Below are 18,889 nucleotides of genomic sequence, written 5' to 3' on the forward strand. Positions count from 1 at the left end.
TGGAAATCCTGTCCTACCCATGTGTAAGGTCACACTGTGAAAGTGTGTGCGGAGAGGAAGTTTTCACATAGATGAGGAAATCTGCTCGCAAACCCAGCCATGTCTTTTGCATAAAGGAAAAAAAATCAGATTTGATCTTATTATATAATCCAGTCTTGTGAGTTTCTCTTTGCCAGCAGATGTTTTCATCTCACAGGTTGGGATAGGTTTACATAATTAATCTTTAGTTAGTTTGCAAGAGCTATGATTGACGATAAGTACCATCAGTTACAATGAACATCATTTATTGACAAAGTTTACAATGTTAACAATAATGTACAGATTTAACATCATCAGCAACACAACTTTTGAACTAATAGTGTGTTTTGCTACTATGTTAAAGTTCCATTTCTAGATGGTGGAAGGTGAAGATAATTTGGAAAGAGAAAGCTTGCAAAAACAAAAAAAAATTTTTAAATTGATATTACATAATCCAGATTCTTAAATGGTACAAGCAATATCGAAAAACCACAGCAGAGACTTCAACAAAGTGACTGATTAGCTGCTTACACTGACACTGCTTCATTATAGCAGCAGTAAAGCTGTCAAATTGTGTTTTTGGTCATAAAAACAGTTGTCAGGCATGGCTATAGATACAGTTATGGATAAGATCATCCAGATCTTTCTTTTCTGTGTCTTGGAGCCTCCTCACAGTGCCAGGGTGTCTTTAATCAGCCTTCTCATTGTTGTGCTTACAGAGGTGCCCAGAGAGTCTGTGATCTGGTATGTGATTTTATAAAGGTATGGCTGGACATCTTTGAGACTGGTGTCAAAAACGTTGTCCACTTCAGACTGGGTGGGCATCTTTGGCAGATACTCGTGGCGGTTTATGACCTCAACAACATTGATCACCTTCTCGCCCAGCTTCTCGCCCACTTTCTCCCTGCAGATCTGTCTTTCCTGCTCATTGGCCAGGTTGACAACATTGACCTTGATGCTCCACACTTCCCAGGGAATACACTCGTCAGAAAAAGGCCAGCGAGACTTCTTCTTCTGGTAAAACTCCAGGGAGATTTGCCCCATGCCATCGCTGCCAGAGTTGCTCAAAGCATCCTGTAACAAAATAATGTAATAAAATCGTCAAATTACAGGCCTGCCCAAAGCATTACAGTTAACAATCATACTTTGAAACCACCAATTACCTTGAATTCAGACACCGCTTTCCTGATCACTCTGTCCAGCTCCTCGGAGGACACCCTGACGAAGGTGAAATCGATGAAGTCGCAGTCGATGTCAAGTGTGCCCACGGTACCTATGGAGTAGGTGCCCTCTTTTTTGTAGTGAAATTTCCCGGAGCTGCGATGCAGTAAAATGGTGTGCAGCAAAGCCAGCATAGCTTCTTCCACCTGCCTTGCCTCCACTGTCACTTCAAGAACTTCTGAGCGGCAATTCATAGCGAAATTATAGTTATTTCCATTTACAGGCGACGACGTGATGTGGGTGATGATGGCTGCTGTGTCCAAGCTCGATCACGTTGGGTGACTGACGAAGATATACTTTGTTTACCTCTGCGGATGGGCGGTGCCTATTCCACACAGTGTATTTCAGTATATTAAATACACAATAGTATTTTTATTAAGGCTAACCTAACTACAAATGCAATGTGTGCGAACTGGGCACTGAAACATTGTAACAATAGCTAGCTAGCTAAGTGTTTGCTACAAATGGGACAGGAAGATGTGGTAATGATGACAGTGGGTCAATCTACGGCAAGTCGCGAGGTTCAGAAGCCTCGTTTCTTTTCTTAACGGCGTCTTTTTAGTGGGAATTACTTTATCTGATTAGCACAAAGCCGCATTCCTGGTTAAAACAAACCTTTTACATACCACACCTTGGTCTCAGTTGGGAAACACGCTCAATTTCACACGACGACCAGACAACAACAAACTCTCGCAAAGTCTCGCTGTGCATTCTGGGACTTACAGTTTGTGCCACATATCCGTTTAGAAACGGCAACTTTGTACAGTCACACCGAGTCCAGCGGCAACAACTGCGCTCTTCGCTTTCAGGATGTGTTCCCGGAACTCTTGTTCAATATTTGGATATCGTCCGGTGTAGTTAAACCGTAGACTTTGGAAATAATCGCTATTTGGGAAACTTTGGCGGCTCGATAGCTAATGAAGAATAGCTAGTTAAGCGAACCGTGGCGAAGATTAGCTAACTGAGCTAACAACCATATTAATTGAGAGGAGGAGAGTGCGCGTTTCTGTAGGTTTATTTGAAACCAGAGACTGTGTCTTGGTCTAAATCTCAATACCCATCGGGCATAGTTTGGGACATACATATGGCTTTTTAAAGCTACTATGGAGTACTGCAACATGAATCACAATAAGCTTAATTTGTTGTTGGGGTTGAGATCGGTGATGTTATCAGCTGTGGGAGATTGCTTTCATTGATTTAGCCGTTCCCTGACCAAATAAATGCTATGAGGTTGCCAGGATATTTCTCAGAGGAGGTGTGTTAAGCTGTGATCATCGTTTTCATTTGCAAAGAATGTCCGACCTCGAAAGTTCCGGTTCATATTTTGGTTTGGACGATCCGCAGTGGTTATGCATGGTCACACTTTTCTTCGCATCCCTGGTTACTTTAATACTGTATTTCGTACAGTATTTCCAGCAAGGGGGTGTAGGAAATAAGCAGACAGCAGCAGAGGACAATGCGGCGAAGGAGGAAGCCGGGGCTCTGCTGGGATGGGCGCTGTCACTGAAAAGCTGGAAAAGTCAGTGGCGAGGAGCTTGGTGCAGGGCTTTGAATGACCAATCAAGGAAGCGAGGGGTAAGTCTCATGATCACAAAACCACCACTCTAGTCTGTGGCAGGCAGGTGACTCCAATAAAGAAGGTGCAGTTTGTCATAGGATGTGACTGTTGAACTGACCTGTAGAAAATCATCCCATGTCTGCTCTTTTGTATTAGCCTGTGAAGACCCAGCCACCTCAATCAAATCTCACCCCATCCTTTGACATTAGACACTTTTTGACGGCTGACCTGAACAATCTCACTTACTCTGGTTTCTTGCACCACCCCTGAACCATCTGCGTTTTGTTTTCTATTCCTAAGTATTATCAAGTCAGAATGACGTTTCCAATGTGATGCATTACAGCCCAGATCATTAATTATTTATTAGCAACAACTGTATTTCCCTGCTCTGTTTTGTTGTTTTAATGTTTCTGTCCTCTTCCTCATCAGGGTCCTGTTGTGTTGATGTTTGAAGAGGATGATCTTGACTCATCAGAACTAATGGTCAGCCAAGTGTCTAGCTTTCAGAAGTCTGCCAGAAAAAAGGTACACTGACAATAAAGTTTTTAGTAATACAGAAGGGCTTCTTCTGGGAGAAATCGGGATTAATGATTCTATTGTTGAGTGTTCATGGCAGCTTCAGCATTCATCTGGGTTATAGTAGCAGACACTTATGGATTTCTAATTTCCTTGTTTATGTATTTTATTGACAAAAGCTGTCCTTCAAATCAATCTCCCCTTCTCTAATTCAGTGGAGTGGGAGCTACTCTACGACCAGTGCTGCATGTTAGCCTGCCGTAGACGAGCACCGTCTCATCAACGCGCCATCTTTGGTACAGACATTTCCCTCCTTAATTTAGGCAAATTCATTAGCTGCTTAGCCTTTTCTTTTCATGTGTCCACATACTCATTACAAATATCAAATGGCACTATGAATGAATACTCCTGCTTAAAAAGGCTATACAACACTTGAATAAAGTTTCGTTTATCAGTCATGCAGATGATGTGCCAACCTGCTGCAGACATTGTGTAAAACAAACTGCCACCGGAGGGCTTTTATTTTTTGAGAGAGAGGTCAGATGGGGACAAATTGCTTGCTGTGTTGCTGGCCTGGTTGGCTTTGCAGTACTCCCAATGCAAACTCAGCCCTTTCTTTGTGACCATCATGATATGGAGCAAAATACCAGGTGCTCTGTTGTTGAATGCAGGGTGTTTAATGAACAGAGGCTTATTTTTACCCACATGTTGTGTATGTGTGTGTTTGTGTGCTCTAAGAAGCTTACATAGCTGTCAAGCTCAGCACTGAGGAAGAGCAGGCACGCTGGAATGCAGCAGCACCTTTGTTTATGCTTAGGTTTCCCCTCACAGTGATCTAATGCCCAATTTGACACAAACGCACCCACCCTGCACTGACATCGAAATGGACGCGATAAATACATTTGTTTTTACTAGTAAGAGGACACTATACAGTTGTGTGGTCATTTAATCTGTTGCAGATGCATTCCTTTGCAGTGAAAGTGATTTATATTGAATCTGCTGATGAAGCGAGTACAGATGTTCTTCCTTTTTCACAGTTCAGTGTGAACTTCATCTAAGGCAGATGTTTTGCTTCTGGATGAGTTTTAGCAAAAGTCTGACTCACTGGTTTTGTTTCAGTCTGTTTGTGTTTCTTGCGTAAGACTCTACACACGCAGTACAACAAAGGGTATTATCAATAGGGCTATGTCTATCGCCATATTTTATGACATCATCACCCTAAAAAATAGGGGGAAAAGTCGATTTTCTTTTGTTATATAAATGTATTTTCTGGGGCTGCTAGATCATCCCGTTAACACAGGTCTGTGCCTCCCGTTGTGAGCAGGAGAGCTAAACGTTTTTTGACTGCAGTGAAAATGTTGTTTTTGAAACGCTAAACAAGTTATTTAAAATGTTTGGCTCAAACAAGATAAAACAATCCTACGTAGCCACCACTGGAATCTAATTCTACAAATAGTATAATACTAATAATATTAGTGTAGCCTAATATCAATCATTTCATCCATCTCGAATGAAATGATTGGACGGCCGACCTGCCTGTCTACCTGTGGCCAGAGTCTTCCACAAGATGCTAGCCTAAGAGCTGTGCGTACTAACAATAGCAATATCCGTTGTTTACGTTCATTATGATATGTTTACTTTAATAATGATATTTGTTTGGGAAAGTGGCTTTGGAGGGATGCAGGCTGTCGGTGTTTCCAACTTGGAGACGTACTCACTAGATTTAGTGACGTTTTGAGCTAGTGCTGCTAGCTACTTTCATTGGAAAGGAGTTGGGCTGTGTTTTTCTAGATGGATAATTTAATTAATCTAGTTTCCTCTTGCTGGCTTCTCCAATGTTACCTACCCAAGCTTTAAACCGTGAATAACCATGTTAACAGCCCTAATTATCAATGAATCCTGCTAGTTCCTTTCACACGTGAACAGGCATAAAGCACCGGAGTTGCTTTCTTGTTGCATGGTATAACTACATGTGAGTCACGTGCAGTTGCCGGCACTGCTTTAGCTCCAGCATTTTCAGTTTATTTATCTTACACTAATGCCTCACTTTGTCTTCCCAACAGGCCGCTTGCTGCAGTGTGATCGGGAAGAAGCTTCAGTTCTCTCTCAGTGCAGCATCGACAGCCATGACTACAGCAGATCCTTGTAAATACACAGTCTGTATAGCTCCACTGGAGCTGCAGGTAAATGCTCTTTAGTTGGTCCTAAGGCATCTATTAAAGTTGTGAGTTTCATGAAAGTAAACAATACTCATTTGGTCGCTTGTGAATATCCCTTTAACACTGAGGCGTCTGAAAACAGAGTTACATCCTTTAGAAGTCGTTGTGGCGGCTTAGTTTAATGGGAGATTTTATTGAACACGATGTACTGCCCAGCATTGGCTTACTGCTGGCCTGGCAGGAGTCTTGGATTAAGTGGTTTGGGTATCTTTCTGTTCTTGACAAATGTCCAGAAGACCTCATTAAACTCACTGTCATGCCCATTTCTGAAGCTGGCCCACTTTGTCTACACTGACATTTGCCAGGGGCTTGTACAGGATTATTGAAACACTGAAGTTATGACACTAATGACTACCTTGTTTTTACCTGGAAATTGCAGCAATTTATTTATTTATTTTTTATCATGCCCAAATCTGACAGAGCTCATTTCCCAGTAAAATATTTCTTTAGCTGACTCATAATTCGTTCCTAACACTCTTCATTCATCAGACTCAGATGAAGTGAGTGAAAGGTGATGTGTTGGGATATGTTACAGCGAGTGTGCATTAAGCCGTGGTAAGCTTTGTTCTTAGTTTCAGTATGGATATAAGCGGCTATACAAGCTAACCCAATTGTACTAAGGCTATTTTTAAACCAATAAGGTGCTTGTCGTCACCCCTCCTGATCTCATTGTGCCATAAATACAACCTAAAGTCAGGATTACAGTCGGGCCGTTTTGTTTTGGTTGTGGATCAGTTTTTGTGGCAGGAACATAAAGGAAGCCTCTTGTCTCCTTTTCACTGTAATTGTTTCAGCTTAGTCTGGAAAAGTCAGAGAGCCTTTTCAAATGTCTCCGTCCATCCAATGGAACATTTGTTAGCGTTTCACTGAGATCCGTGCTAGAATGGTCCTGGCTCGTCATGTTATGAGTGTTGGTGATATGTGGACCAGAGGCCTCAGGCATTTACAGTACGTGGTCACAATGCACCCAGCGCACTGCGGTGGCCTGCTTAGTGTACTTTGTCTTTTTACACACTACTGCACCACATGGTCTGTTGCATGTGATGAGGTACACACATGTGACGTGCATCGTCCCACTGCATTAACACCACATTAAAGGAATGCGTCACCCACAACATGACCATTTGTATACCAATTACTCGCCTCGTGTTACCTTCATTCCTTGAAGAAAACATAGTTTTTCTCGCATGCCTCCATGGTGAACGAAGAATCAAAGAACTGAGAAGAATCTTGATGAATTCAAGTAACAGGCGTGTTTTAACGGCCAAACAATTTCAAAACATTTGTTTTGCTGTTTAAGGCAAGACGTTTCTTTGTTCACCAGAGGCATGTAAGAACAACCGGTAACACAGGGTGAACAACTGATGCTCACATGTTGTTGGTGAAGTATTCCTTTAACAAGTCAAATATTCACAACAGGCACTTCTCACGTGTCGTAGTTAGTCAGGTAATATGATACTACTTGAATGGTGACATATTTTAACAAGCTCCTTCTGCTCTTCAGCTGGTGTGGTTTTAATATTATGCCTTCCAGTTTGTATAAACTGATCCAGTTGTTATCAATGCGGCCTGTGATATTGTTCTTCTGGATCCATCGATGCATTCTCATTGCTATCTGATGAGGCCTTTGTTTGGCATCACAGAGGCGGTTATTCAGTCTTACACTGGAATCCAGGCATGCAGGGACAGGAGGGCCCAGTCAGTTTTATCACTCTCTCTTTCGCTTTCTCTCTCCGATGCTGACCTTGTCTTCGTAACCTTTTCCCCGTTTGTCAGGTTACCCAGAGAGGCATTTCATACCTTTGTTGTTGAGTGTACGGTGTTCACTGTGGCATTAGTGTTATTTTTGAGATTGAAAATGGAGATATGTTATTTTCAAGGTTTTTATAATGCTGATTTTTGTGGTATTTTCATAAAACAAAGAAAATGAACAAAATGTTAATATAGTTAATGGAATCAAAGATCATAACCACTGAAGAACACCAGTCACTCAGTCACACAGTCATCTACTCTCAAAAATAATAGCCTACACATTTTCTCACATCAGATGGCTGTTTAGAAGAGATTTAGAACATAATGTATTTAAGATAAGACAAAGTGTCATTAGTTTTATTCAGCCTAACATTGCAGTTAGTCAACAAATGATATCTGATGTTATGAAGGCTTGCTTTATGGTTTGATATTTTGACATTTGAGTCATCAAACGATTCAACCAGACGGATTTATTTTCCAGTGAGGGGTCAAACAGGAACATATGTACTGTACTGTGTTAGAGCAGTTAGTAGCTGAGCACAATGTTCCACTTGTTGCTTGATATCCAGAGAATCATTATTAATATTGTAAATGCCAGTTTTATGTAATTAGCATTTAAATATTATAGATGTTACAATAAGTAAAGCTGTCGAGCACTGTATGACCTCTGACCTCCGTGTCATCATAAGGCGTCATGGTTTTCTGTCCTCTGTGTCCCTCAGCTTGACCTACAGATGCAAGAAGCTAAAGATGAGGTCAAGGTGAGCTGGGGAGTGTCTCACCTGGAGACAGGGGAGCTGCAGGTGACGCCCACTTTCACCCAGGTAAGTTTTAAAGCTGGAGATAATGAGATGTACTTGCTGTCTGTAAAAGTGCTGATACACCAAAACAAAGGCTAACACGATAACGTCTGGAGAAATGTTTCACTGTACCAAAACAAAAAGAATTGACGGTTGAGTTGAACTGTGGGTCCACTGTACTCTGTCTTTAAATGTATTTCTGCCAAGTGTCATGTTGAGTCATGTAAATGGGAGTTTTGAAGAAAACGATTTAGAGATGTTTTTTGTTTTAAGAGTTTAAAAATGTCAAAAGTGTACGTTGTTGTTTTTGCAAAAGAAGGTTATGTTTTTGGTTTAATACAGTCAATATACTTTTAATATATGGGATATGTCTGGTGTCTCTCTCTGTTAGGACAATGCCAGCACTTCCAGTGTAGCAGCCATGAAGGAGCAGTTGAGGCAGCTGTTGTGTGCGACGCGTCCCTCTGTGTTGCTAAGCTGCAGGCCTGCTCAGGCCTCAGAGGTCAAGGTGAGCGGTGCAATACACCTGAACAGCTGCTACCCAAGAACGCCATGCAGACAAGTGTGTGCATGTGTCATGCCAGGTCATTGTTTGCACTATAATCAATGTTTTTATCATTACTATGGATCCAATGTGAAGATAATGTGAAAGCATAGATATGCACCTACAGAGAATTATCAGCTGAATCTTCAGCTCCCCTCGGCTTTACAGATCTTCATATTGAGTTTCAGCTCATTGTTTAGCTGTCCGTCCCACAACTTTACTGTTTTCGGGTTCACTCTCACTGCCCTGTTTTGAAAAGGCAAAAGGTTTTCTGCAACAAAAAACCATCTAAAAAGCCACGGTACACTTTCTGAGCAGCACCAAACAGCAGTTAGAGACCAGCTGGTGAACAAAGTGGAGCAACTTATTTATGCAGCCAACAGGTTATTGTACATTTAAGCTTTATTTATATATCTAATAGTCACAAAGCAACTAGGCACCAGGACGGGCGTCACTTTGATTCAGTTTGATGGCAATACAGATACTTCTGCAGGGTTCTTGCAATTATGTTAAAACTACTAAGCTACTGCGTCTCCACAAAAGTTCATATTTCCAGCATGTGATCATGTTGAGCCTAATTAAAGCCTGCACTAATGTTTAAAGAGTATCATGCTGACGTATTAACAAAGAGGTTTTGCTGATGTGCTTTGTGCCCAACCCTTCACATGAGGTCACGTCATGTGTTCCTGATTTGATCGTGTGTCATGCGTTAAGTCTTAAAGTTTCCTACTTGCAATGTTTTGATTCAGAGTTAGTGTTCAAAGCCCTCTGATGTATGTCGAGTTATTTATAGCATTGTGAAGAAGCTGGGTAAACGGGACTTTGCTTACATTGTTGCTATTTATATTACGGCCAGTAGAACATTGGTTATTTACTTACTATGGTTTCTCCAATAGGATGCACGCAACAACGTGGTTTCACCCCCAAAACCCCCCCGTGCCCACGACTGGAAGCTGCTGGTGAAGAACATCCGGGTGACACTGAATCAGGAGGAGGATGCTGCAGGTAGGACTCTTGTCTCTTTACAAATGTATCCAAGTTCTGATGAAACCGTCTTCATTCTGTCCCGGGTTCATAAACCAACCTTCTAACCTCGGGGCCACCGCAGTAACTCTGCTTTATTGTAATCAATTCACCAGAATCAGAAATCCTTTATTAGTCCCACAACGGGGACATTTACCTTGTTGCAGCAAAAGAACATATGAAGTAAAGTGGCGAGTACATAATAGTTGAATAGACTGCATAGAGAAATTAATAAGTTTTACACTTCTGAAAAAGATATGCTTGATATGTCAAAAGCTTACAGCTACTCTGAAAATACATTGTACAGAAGTAACAAGACAGGGCGTCTGATTGGATGGGGGTGTCGTTGAGCATTATTGACTGGCGGCAACAACAGGAACAGCCAGTATTAACTGGCTTTGCTGATCATATAGAGCTGAAAGAAAACAATAATGAGCTCCATGGGTTGTCTGTGGACATCTTAACTCCATCCATCCGCCTTCTTCAATAAATCCTCTTCACCTGACGTCCTGCACAGACCGAACACGAGCTCCAGTGTAACTTACATGGTCAAATAAGTTTGTTTAAAGGACTCATTCAACCACTTCAATTTCCTAGTGCATATGAAAAAATGAACAAGTGTGAAATGTCATGAGACTAGAGGACGAGATGTTCTGAGAGGCTGAATGATTGTCTGGTCCTAGACCGTAATGTCATCCTCAACAACTTTGTTTTGGTAGTGTCTGTGCTGAGTCACTCTCCAATTGTGAGTCAGCGGTTTTCAGGACTCCTTAAGTATTCAGGCCAGACTTGATGTTGTACAGCAGAGACGTGACACAGAGTTCCACACTTCATTATCTATCTTCCGTCCTTTAAGGGAGGAACAGTTATACTTAGCTTAGCTTCACTCGTGACACTTACTGTGGGCGAGAGGCCAGATCCTGAGCTGCTGCTGCTGCTGCAGTGGATGCTCTGTCTTTAAGGTTTATGCTGATGTTGTATTCAGTGAGACACCGTGCTTTCACAGTATTGGAGCCCGGCTTTTGGCTAATAAAGTTCAGTTTAAGTGCTCCATGAAATGGGCTTCATCACATGTGTTGAGGAAAAGCTCTCAGTACTTTGAGTCTCCTTTAACCTTTGCATAATTCATTATTTACAGCGGACGCTGACCTCCATTTTGTGAAACAAGAAGTGACTATAGCAAAATGTAATCTTGCACTGCTGTCAAGATTCTCCAATAAATGTGCATTTAGATCTTGAATCGCACACTTTTATGCCGGCGAGGTCAGGGGTTTAATGTTTTAGGCTTTCCGTGCGTACTTACGTCCGTCCCACTCTCGTGAAACGCAATATCTCCAGAATGCCTGTGGGGAATTTCTTTAACTGTGGCACGACCGTCCACATGGACTAAAGGATGAACCGATTAGAGTTTGCTGGTTAAAGTCACAAAACACGTTTTTTGGCCGTAAACTCACAAAAACATACCCTCATTATGATTGTTCACAAACATGTCTATTAGGATCAAGTTATGAGGTGATGACATCTTGGACAGACATGGATGTAAACTGTAACTTGGCCGAGGCAAACAACCGTGAGCAGTAATTCGAGTTTTTCCGGTGACGCTGACTGTCTCCTGCTGTGTCTGTAGGCAGCATGAATCCAGTGTGTGTGATGCAGTTAGACGACCCTCCACAGAGGTTTAACACCTCTGTGTTGAAGAACACAATCAATCCTGCCTGGGACCAGCCCTTTATCTTGTAAGTTTTACCATTGAGCACTGCAACAATCACTGTTTTCTGTGAAGTCGATGTTTGGTTTAGTTTTTCTATGCGTTCCATCAACATATGTAATGCATTTTGTTTCTTTTCCTGAACATTATATTTTGCTCTCTCACCAGTGAATTGAATGGACGATCAAAAGAGCTCAATATTCTGTTAATGAATAATGGACAACCTCAAGAAAGTAAGTTTTATTGATCATGGTGACAAGTTCTTGTGTTCACATGTTCTTGGTTCTAAGTCTGTGTTTCCTTCTTTAGATTCATTACTTGGTCAGGTGTCGGTGCCTTTTGATCTGGTAAAGAAGCAGCCCAAAGGACAGCAAACATTTGATCTTGTGACCAAAGACGTAGTGACCGGATCACTTACTACTGATGTAAGATCATCTTCCCAGTTAACCTTGAGATCGGGATTAACAGATGTATTTTAATTTAATCTGAGGTTTTCATTTGCACAAAGTTAGAATATTAACTTGGGGGAACTGTTTTATTCAGTTTACCTACATGGAGCCCAGTGAGTTGAGGTCCTGGCACCCTCCCACCCCGGCTTCCAATAAGAGGGTGGAGATGGACCGCACAGTCATGCCCTGTGGCACGGTGGTCACCACCATCACCGCGGTGAAGAGCAAGCCTGGTCGACCCCTCCCTCTTGGACTCAACATAGGTACAGCACCACTGTGAGACGACACAGCACTGACTAAGATGACAGTCTTATTCAGAGAAGACGTGTCCCGTAACTATGGAAGCCCTGAGAGACGAATGAGAGAGAAAAATCTTGTGATCCATTTCTGAATCTGATCTGAACAGTATACATGTAATCTGTGAAACTAATGTTTTCTTCCATGTGAGTTATAATTTCTCCATGTACTCTAAATGCAAGGTTCATATATTAATACGATTAAAATATAGACATGATGTTTCATAACTTGCTAACTCACAGTATATGTTCCTTGTGTTTAGGGTGCATGGAGAAATTAAAGCTCACCTGGAAGAAAACCTGAAAGCTTTAGTCCTGTTTAGAACACAAGGGAGTGGTGCAATTCAGCTTCTTGTGGCCAAAAGGAGAATTACAACAACAAACAATTTAAAAAGTGATACTGAAAAAAACAATCACCAGCCAAAACTGTTTCCCGCCTGTTTAACAGAAGAACAAATATAACTCAGAAAAAGGATCCTGGCAAAATGTCAGTTTTTTCCCACCTGTTATACAGATTGAAAACAAAACATTAAAGACATTTAGAAAGATTATCCTTAACACAAAGCAGAGAAAATAATTGATATCACATTTAGAAAATGGATCACCAGAATCTTTTCTCTTACTTGCATCTCTGTACATAATGGATATATAGACACGATGCAGTACATGCGGGCTCATGGAGCTACACATGTTGATGCTGAGATTATTCTGTGATAATTATTTTAGTATTTGAATCCATATAATTTGTATTAAATCCCTGCATATAGAATCACCACTTTGCTAAAAGCTGTGATTATTGTACAGAATGTACAATAAGTCCGACCAGAATCTTTCTGTCATACCCATGAAGCAGTCGGTGAAGCTAACTGTGCTCCCTCAGATCCTGCCCAGAAAGCGGTGCTCAACAAGCCCAAGCTGTCAGAGCGGCGTGTGTCCGAGCAGGCTTCTATGCTGGGGGGCTCAGTCAGCAAGGCCTTGTCCTCTTCCGACACTGAGCTGCTCATGCTCAATGGCACGGACCCAGTGGCCGAGGCCGCCATCAGACAACTCCACCAGTCGGCCAAGCAGAAGCTCAAGTCCCCCGTGAAGAAGAGTACCATCATCATCTCCGGCATCGCCAAAGTAAGGATTAGTTCCAGCACCAGAGGAACTCTTAAATGGTGTTTTATACTGTTTCACTTTAGTAGAATAGTTGAACTTATTTAATATATGGGGTGTCATACAGCCAAGGACTGTCCAGTCTCTACTGCGTCTTGTTCAGGAAATCAGTTTTACAGCAACATTTTGTAAAGATGTTGTGTCCCCTAACCTGTTGATCACGACAGAGGAAAGAAACATATTTTAAATAAAACACTGAACCCACTGCCATCCTCCCTTCCAACTGACATTAAAGGAGCGGTGAACACAAGTCCACAGAGCTGCCAATGCAACACGTCGGGTCCTTCATGATGTGAGAGGAAGTATTTGCATGAAATGCAAACTTTAAACCAGGAAATCTCGATTTTTACTAAAACTGAGTTTAAAAATGAGATTGTGTTTAATGTCACCAGACGCCCTTGTCTCAGGATGATGAGCTAGCTCTGATGGCGGACTACGCTGCAGCGATGGACGCCTCGATGTCGGAAAGCAGCTCCACTCAGGATGTGACCACAGCGATTGCATCCGGGACCAGTAGCCCTCCAGACATGTCTGAGCCGCAGGGGGGCCCCAGTGGAATAGGCCGGCCTCCAGAGGACTGGGAGAGCCACACCGGAGAGGAACTCGACCATACCTCCCTCTCCATGTGCGTGTCTGAGGCGAGCTGCAAGAAGAGAAGAGGTGAGAGGTCACAGAGGGACTCACTGACCAGGCACAGGACGAAAACTTATGTCAAGATTATTCTGGCCAAAATAATTGCGATTCCCAATATCATCCCAATTATCATAAAGAATATGCACTAAAACATTCTGGAGTCACTTTACCTTACAATTAGGTTAGACACAATTCATGTTATTGTATCACAGATCTTAAAAAGAACAAAACTTAAATAAGGTAATCATAAGGTCCCCTGCATAAATCAAGGCTCAATAAAAGAAATAGCAACAATGTTTCAGTTTGTTCTGTCTTGTGTGATAATTCCTTTTTCAAATCACTGATGTGAGAATATTCACGATTATCCCGATAATAAAAATTCACCTCGGATCAACTCATTGTGACAAAGTCCTATGTCCTCCCATCCCCTTCACTGACTACCTGAAGCCACGAGTAACTGTGGACATGGAGTCGTATCTGGTCTTTATAGGCGTATTATTCCATAAATCATACTTAAAATTCTCCCAAAACATATTGCCTTAAAGCCAGAACTTGACAAATGGTGATGCAGTCTGTTTTTGTTCTTTTCTCTTTCCTTCCCACCGTTTGAACCTTTCCTTTTTGATCACTGCCGTCTTAGAGGAGAGCAGTGCTAAGCGCACATTATGTCCAGATGAGTAAGTTATTCCACAAGTTACTTGTAGTATCCTTGGTCCTGTAGTATGTGTAGTATGTGTAGTATCTGCTACCTGTCAGTACAGTAGATAACATAGTTTGTCTGCAATGTCTGAATTCATTTTAAGTTCATGTGAAATCCATCAAATAATAGCAAATCATATAGTCGCTATACTTTAGAACTTTAGAATAAGTGTTGTGTGGCTGCACAATATTTACCAAGTCCTGTGAATACTTTTGAAATATTCACTTGCAATATGATGTATTGCATAGAAGGAACAGTTGACCTACAGAGGGCTTTCTCACTACTTCAATCTATAACTACATTATAACTGTGGATACCACAATGCAAACTTGATTACAATATTACACACATAATGGAGATCAAACATATTCTCGTTGCTATACCAATAACAGTTGCTGTGTAGTATGTTGTTCAGCCTGCTGTAGGATGTTGTGTATGGAGGATACTGACGTCACCTTCATTTGTCATTAATTAGTTTTCACAGTGTTTATTAGGACTCCACCAAATAGTTTGAAGCTTTATTCATAATGTTGACATTTGAATGCTGCACAACTTTAGTTTTCTTTTCTTTTTTTGCATGTCTATCCTTTATGTTTTAACCCAGTATTTCTGCACAGTTGCGGATAAAGATTTGGGCTACACTAATATTATTAGTATTATACTATTAGTAGAATTAGAGTCCCGTGGTGGCTGCGTAGGATTGTTTCCGACTTGTGTGATCCAAACATTTCCAGTAACTCCAGAGAGTTGTAAAGTCCAAGAGTTGAAATGTATTGCAAAAAAAGGTGTAATTATTGCGTTACGTTATGTTTTTATCTAACCAAATATTCTGCTATAATCTATATTTGTTGGCGTTCAGCTTTTCAAATGCAACATTTAAAAAAAAAAACAGTTTCCTCTGCCACTTGCTGAACACAAACCTGTAGCAACGGGACAGTCGATATGACGACAGACATTCAAAGCTTAAGAAAGAAAACTCAATGGAAGCTTTGAATGTAAAACAGTGACACTCGGTACAGCTCGGTGTGTTTTTGTATATGAACCTCATCTAATCCACAGATATTAGCAAAACCCAGGAACTCCTCATGCTACAGTAAGGTGGAGCGCTGCTCTCTGCTGGTACACTTTTCCAAGTCTGATTGTCTCTCAAAGCTTGAAAGAGGTTTTTCGTTTAATATTTAAATACTTTCTTCTCAAACCTCTCCCGTCCATACCAGATTTTATTACCATCAATAATCCACAATTTCCACCTAATAAAGATTCTGTGCCACTGCTGCTTGAGCTGATGCTTCCAATGAATATTCTACATGTCCAAAGTTTTATTTAGCTTCGAGAGGTGTCATCTTGACACTTGTGTTAAGATAGCACATTGAATGTTTCCTGTGCTTTGCCTCCACTACAGGCAGCTTCCTTCAGAAGAGTGCCAAGCTCTTCTTCCGGCGGCGTCACCAGCGCAAGGACCCGGGGATGAGCCAGTCACACAACGACCTGGTTTACCTGGAGTCTCCTGCCGCAGTGGAGCGGGCCAGCCGCACTGCCACGCTTAGCCGCATGCTCAACCGCAAGAGTAAGAAGAGCAAAGCCAACGGCTCTACCTCCATGGGGGAGCCACATGCGTGACACCCCCCCCCCCCCCCCCCTCGCACCTCGGTCCCTCCTACAACAACTACCATCACCTCCACCTCAAACTTGCACTGGCAGACTTCCTCCCCCTAATTCCCGACCTGCATACTGGGGCTCCTGCATTGTGAATAGGAAAGCTGCGCAGATATCCTCTTTTTACTGCCATTTCCTGCTTCCTATAAGAAGCAGATATTCACTAAAAGCAAGTGCGTGCATGTGTAAATGAAGGTCTCCCGTCTTGGATTAATGGTATTTCAGAGGATATTATTTTGCATGTTTCTTTTATTTGATTTTTATCCAAGATTTTGAAATCTTTAAGTGCTTTTGTGGCCTTGTTACCCAACAGAAGGGACTGGTGTGGGCTGTAACCCTTCACCCTCACTGACGCTGAGGGTGAAGAGTAAACTCTCCCTGCTGTAATCCGTACATTTACTACGGTGGACCAACAGGACCAAAGATGAACGGAAGAGTGGTATTTGTATGATTTGCACAATTGTAGTATCTTTAGTTAAAGTGCAATGACGGGAGCTGCTCTTGTGATGGAGATTAGTGTTGAAAACATTAACAAAGGGATGCACGAGCGGTGCAAATGGGACATAGTAATACGACTACTTCTTGACACTAATACTATGAAATATGGTATTTATATCAATTCATTTAAAAATCCTTGTAATTGTATTCCACATAAAACAAGATCAGAACAACCGCTGTATGTAATGTGCATATAAAAGCTGTAAAACTATGCTATCCGCAAAACTTTCAGGCTTATGTCTAACAAAGGTTTTAGAGCCAGTCATGTGTGATTGGCATACAGAGTTCGTGTTATCCTGCAACACCAGCTGTCAACATAAGTTATTAATCTTCCAAAAGGACACTGTGGCTAACATGAAACTAGCTATAAGTGAGTGTTTTCAAATGATATGCAACTTTCTCCTTTGTCTTCCTAAAAGGATTCTTCCTGTACACTACTGTTATCAGCAGGGTTGTTAATGTGTCAAAAAGGAACTGAATGAACCTTTATCCAGGGACTGTGACGTTACACTCGGCCATACTTGTCGCATTACGTACTAACGAAACTTGTTCTACGCTCATTTCATCCGAATGAAATCCTCGTTCTTTTATTGGATGTTTTATTGTTTTTATAAGATGTAGCTTTGAACACGTGAACAACAGAGTGTGAACACCTTTTGGGAGCAACCAAATCATTTGGCTGCTTTTTACTTTATTTTAACCAGCTAATGATTGTATTTTCTTTTTGTGAGCAACTTGTTGAAGACATTTCTGTCCACCATGACTACTGTTTCTTCTTAAGCGAGTGTGATCAGAGAATGGATGCAGCAGTGACAGACAGAACTAACAGATCGCCTTAACGTTATTCTGAGGATGATGTCACAGGTTGACTTGTGACTTTTGGTTCCCGAGGCTGCATCCACCATCACATCAGAGGACTGAAGGACTGTAGCGAACTGAACGGCTGAGAGACGAGGGTACCACCGTGTTCCTGCACCATCAGCAATGTCTATGTTCAAGAAGCCTATGCACATAACATATCTGTTAACTGAGTGTTTACATTATTAGACTATCTGAGAATTAAAAACACTCACTTGCTGTTCATGACACTGTCCTGCAGATACAGTGTGACTTGTCTTTGTCTTGGTATTTACATTACATGGTAGAGATGTGATCACTTCGATTACCTTTCAGACAGAGTCGCCTTTAAACTCTTGAGGAAGGGATGGGGAAACGGGTTGTTTAATCATGCGCTGCTTCAGAGTCCTCGCTTATGGCAGCCTGCAAGCATTGGCTACTGTTATGCATTCAGTAAGCTTTAGGGCTGGGTGTGATTGAAAAGCGACTCCCTGATGTGTTTTTAGTGGCATCAGCTCTGTGCACAGAAACAGTCCGACTTAGCTGTTGTGGCAGTATGTCAGTCATTTCCCTGCAGGGATTGTAACTAATAAACATCGAGTTAATTCATTTTCAGCAATAAATATTGATTGAATTACTGAGAATGTGGTGCCACTTTGAATGTCCAGGCTGTAGTGGCTTCTCCCCAGTGATCCTGTGACTTGTAAATCAGTACATGTTAATTTGCTGTTCCACTTCTACAGAGGGTTAGGTTCTCATTTTCATTTATATAGAAAATATATTAAGTTATAGCACATGATGCATTTTTCAGTGAAAACAAATCCCAAAAGGCCTTTAATGGAATTGAGTCATCATTCATCATATTTGTTTCATAAAAAGTAAAAAATTAATATATATACAGTGTATATGTGTGTGTGTGTGTGTGTATATATATATATATATATATATATATATATATATATATATATATATATATACACACACATACATGTACGTGCATACATATTACAAGAAAATCTAGAATTTATCTTCAGAATTCTAGTGTTGTCTGCATTGTTCTTGTTTCATGATGCTCATTTTGTCATTTCTTTTAAATCTATATATATATGACATTGTTTTTGAAACATGTTCTTAAGATTCAATTACAGAGAGAAATAGCTTTGTAAGAGTAAAGGTTTTTTTCTTTATAAAGTATTTCCAACTGGTTGTGGCTGTGCCTTGTTCAGCTACAACAATAATTTGCACACATTAATGCATCAGTGCTAACTTTATAAAATACCATTGGACGGTCCATTCCGCATGA

At 41.2% G+C, this 18,889-nt stretch overlaps 2 protein-coding genes across 4 annotated transcripts; one reads left to right on the plus strand and one right to left on the minus strand.

The window, feature by feature from the left end:
* Window positions 1-267: 267 nt before the first annotated feature.
* atg101 (autophagy related 101) lies at window positions 268-1,958 on the minus strand. Of its 3 annotated transcripts, none has more exons than XM_029448055.1 (3): window positions 1,871-1,958; window positions 1,182-1,564; window positions 268-1,092 (listed from the first exon to the last, which is right to left on the minus strand). In XM_029448055.1, exons 2-3 carry the CDS (start codon window positions 1,431-1,433, stop codon window positions 688-690), a joined length of 657 nt encoding a protein of 218 aa, XP_029303915.1. In that variant the 5' UTR covers window positions 1,434-1,564; window positions 1,871-1,958; the 3' UTR covers window positions 268-687. The 3 variants fall into 3 exon arrangements, with proteins under 3 accessions (XP_029303915.1, XP_029303917.1, XP_029303918.1); XM_029448057.1 differs by having other exon boundaries at window positions 1,855-1,949; XM_029448058.1 differs by having other exon boundaries at window positions 1,866-1,935.
* On the plus strand, window positions 1,832-18,196 carry c2cd2 (C2 calcium dependent domain containing 2). The gene is made up of 13 exons (XM_029448054.1): window positions 1,832-2,814; window positions 3,227-3,322; window positions 5,377-5,496; window positions 8,007-8,108; window positions 8,476-8,592; window positions 9,525-9,633; window positions 11,279-11,387; window positions 11,528-11,592; window positions 11,669-11,784; window positions 11,903-12,071; window positions 12,985-13,226; window positions 13,655-13,922; window positions 15,998-18,196. The coding sequence occupies exons 1-13, from the start codon at window positions 2,533-2,535 to the stop codon at window positions 16,213-16,215; spliced, it is 2,013 nt and encodes a 670-aa protein (XP_029303914.1). The 5' UTR covers window positions 1,832-2,532; the 3' UTR covers window positions 16,216-18,196.
* The last annotated feature ends 693 nt before the right edge of the window (window positions 18,197-18,889 follow it).

This window comes from Cottoperca gobio, chromosome 14, assembly GCF_900634415.1.
Source record: "Cottoperca gobio chromosome 14, fCotGob3.1, whole genome shotgun sequence".
Classification (NCBI taxonomy): domain Eukaryota; kingdom Metazoa; phylum Chordata; class Actinopteri; order Perciformes; family Bovichtidae; genus Cottoperca; species Cottoperca gobio.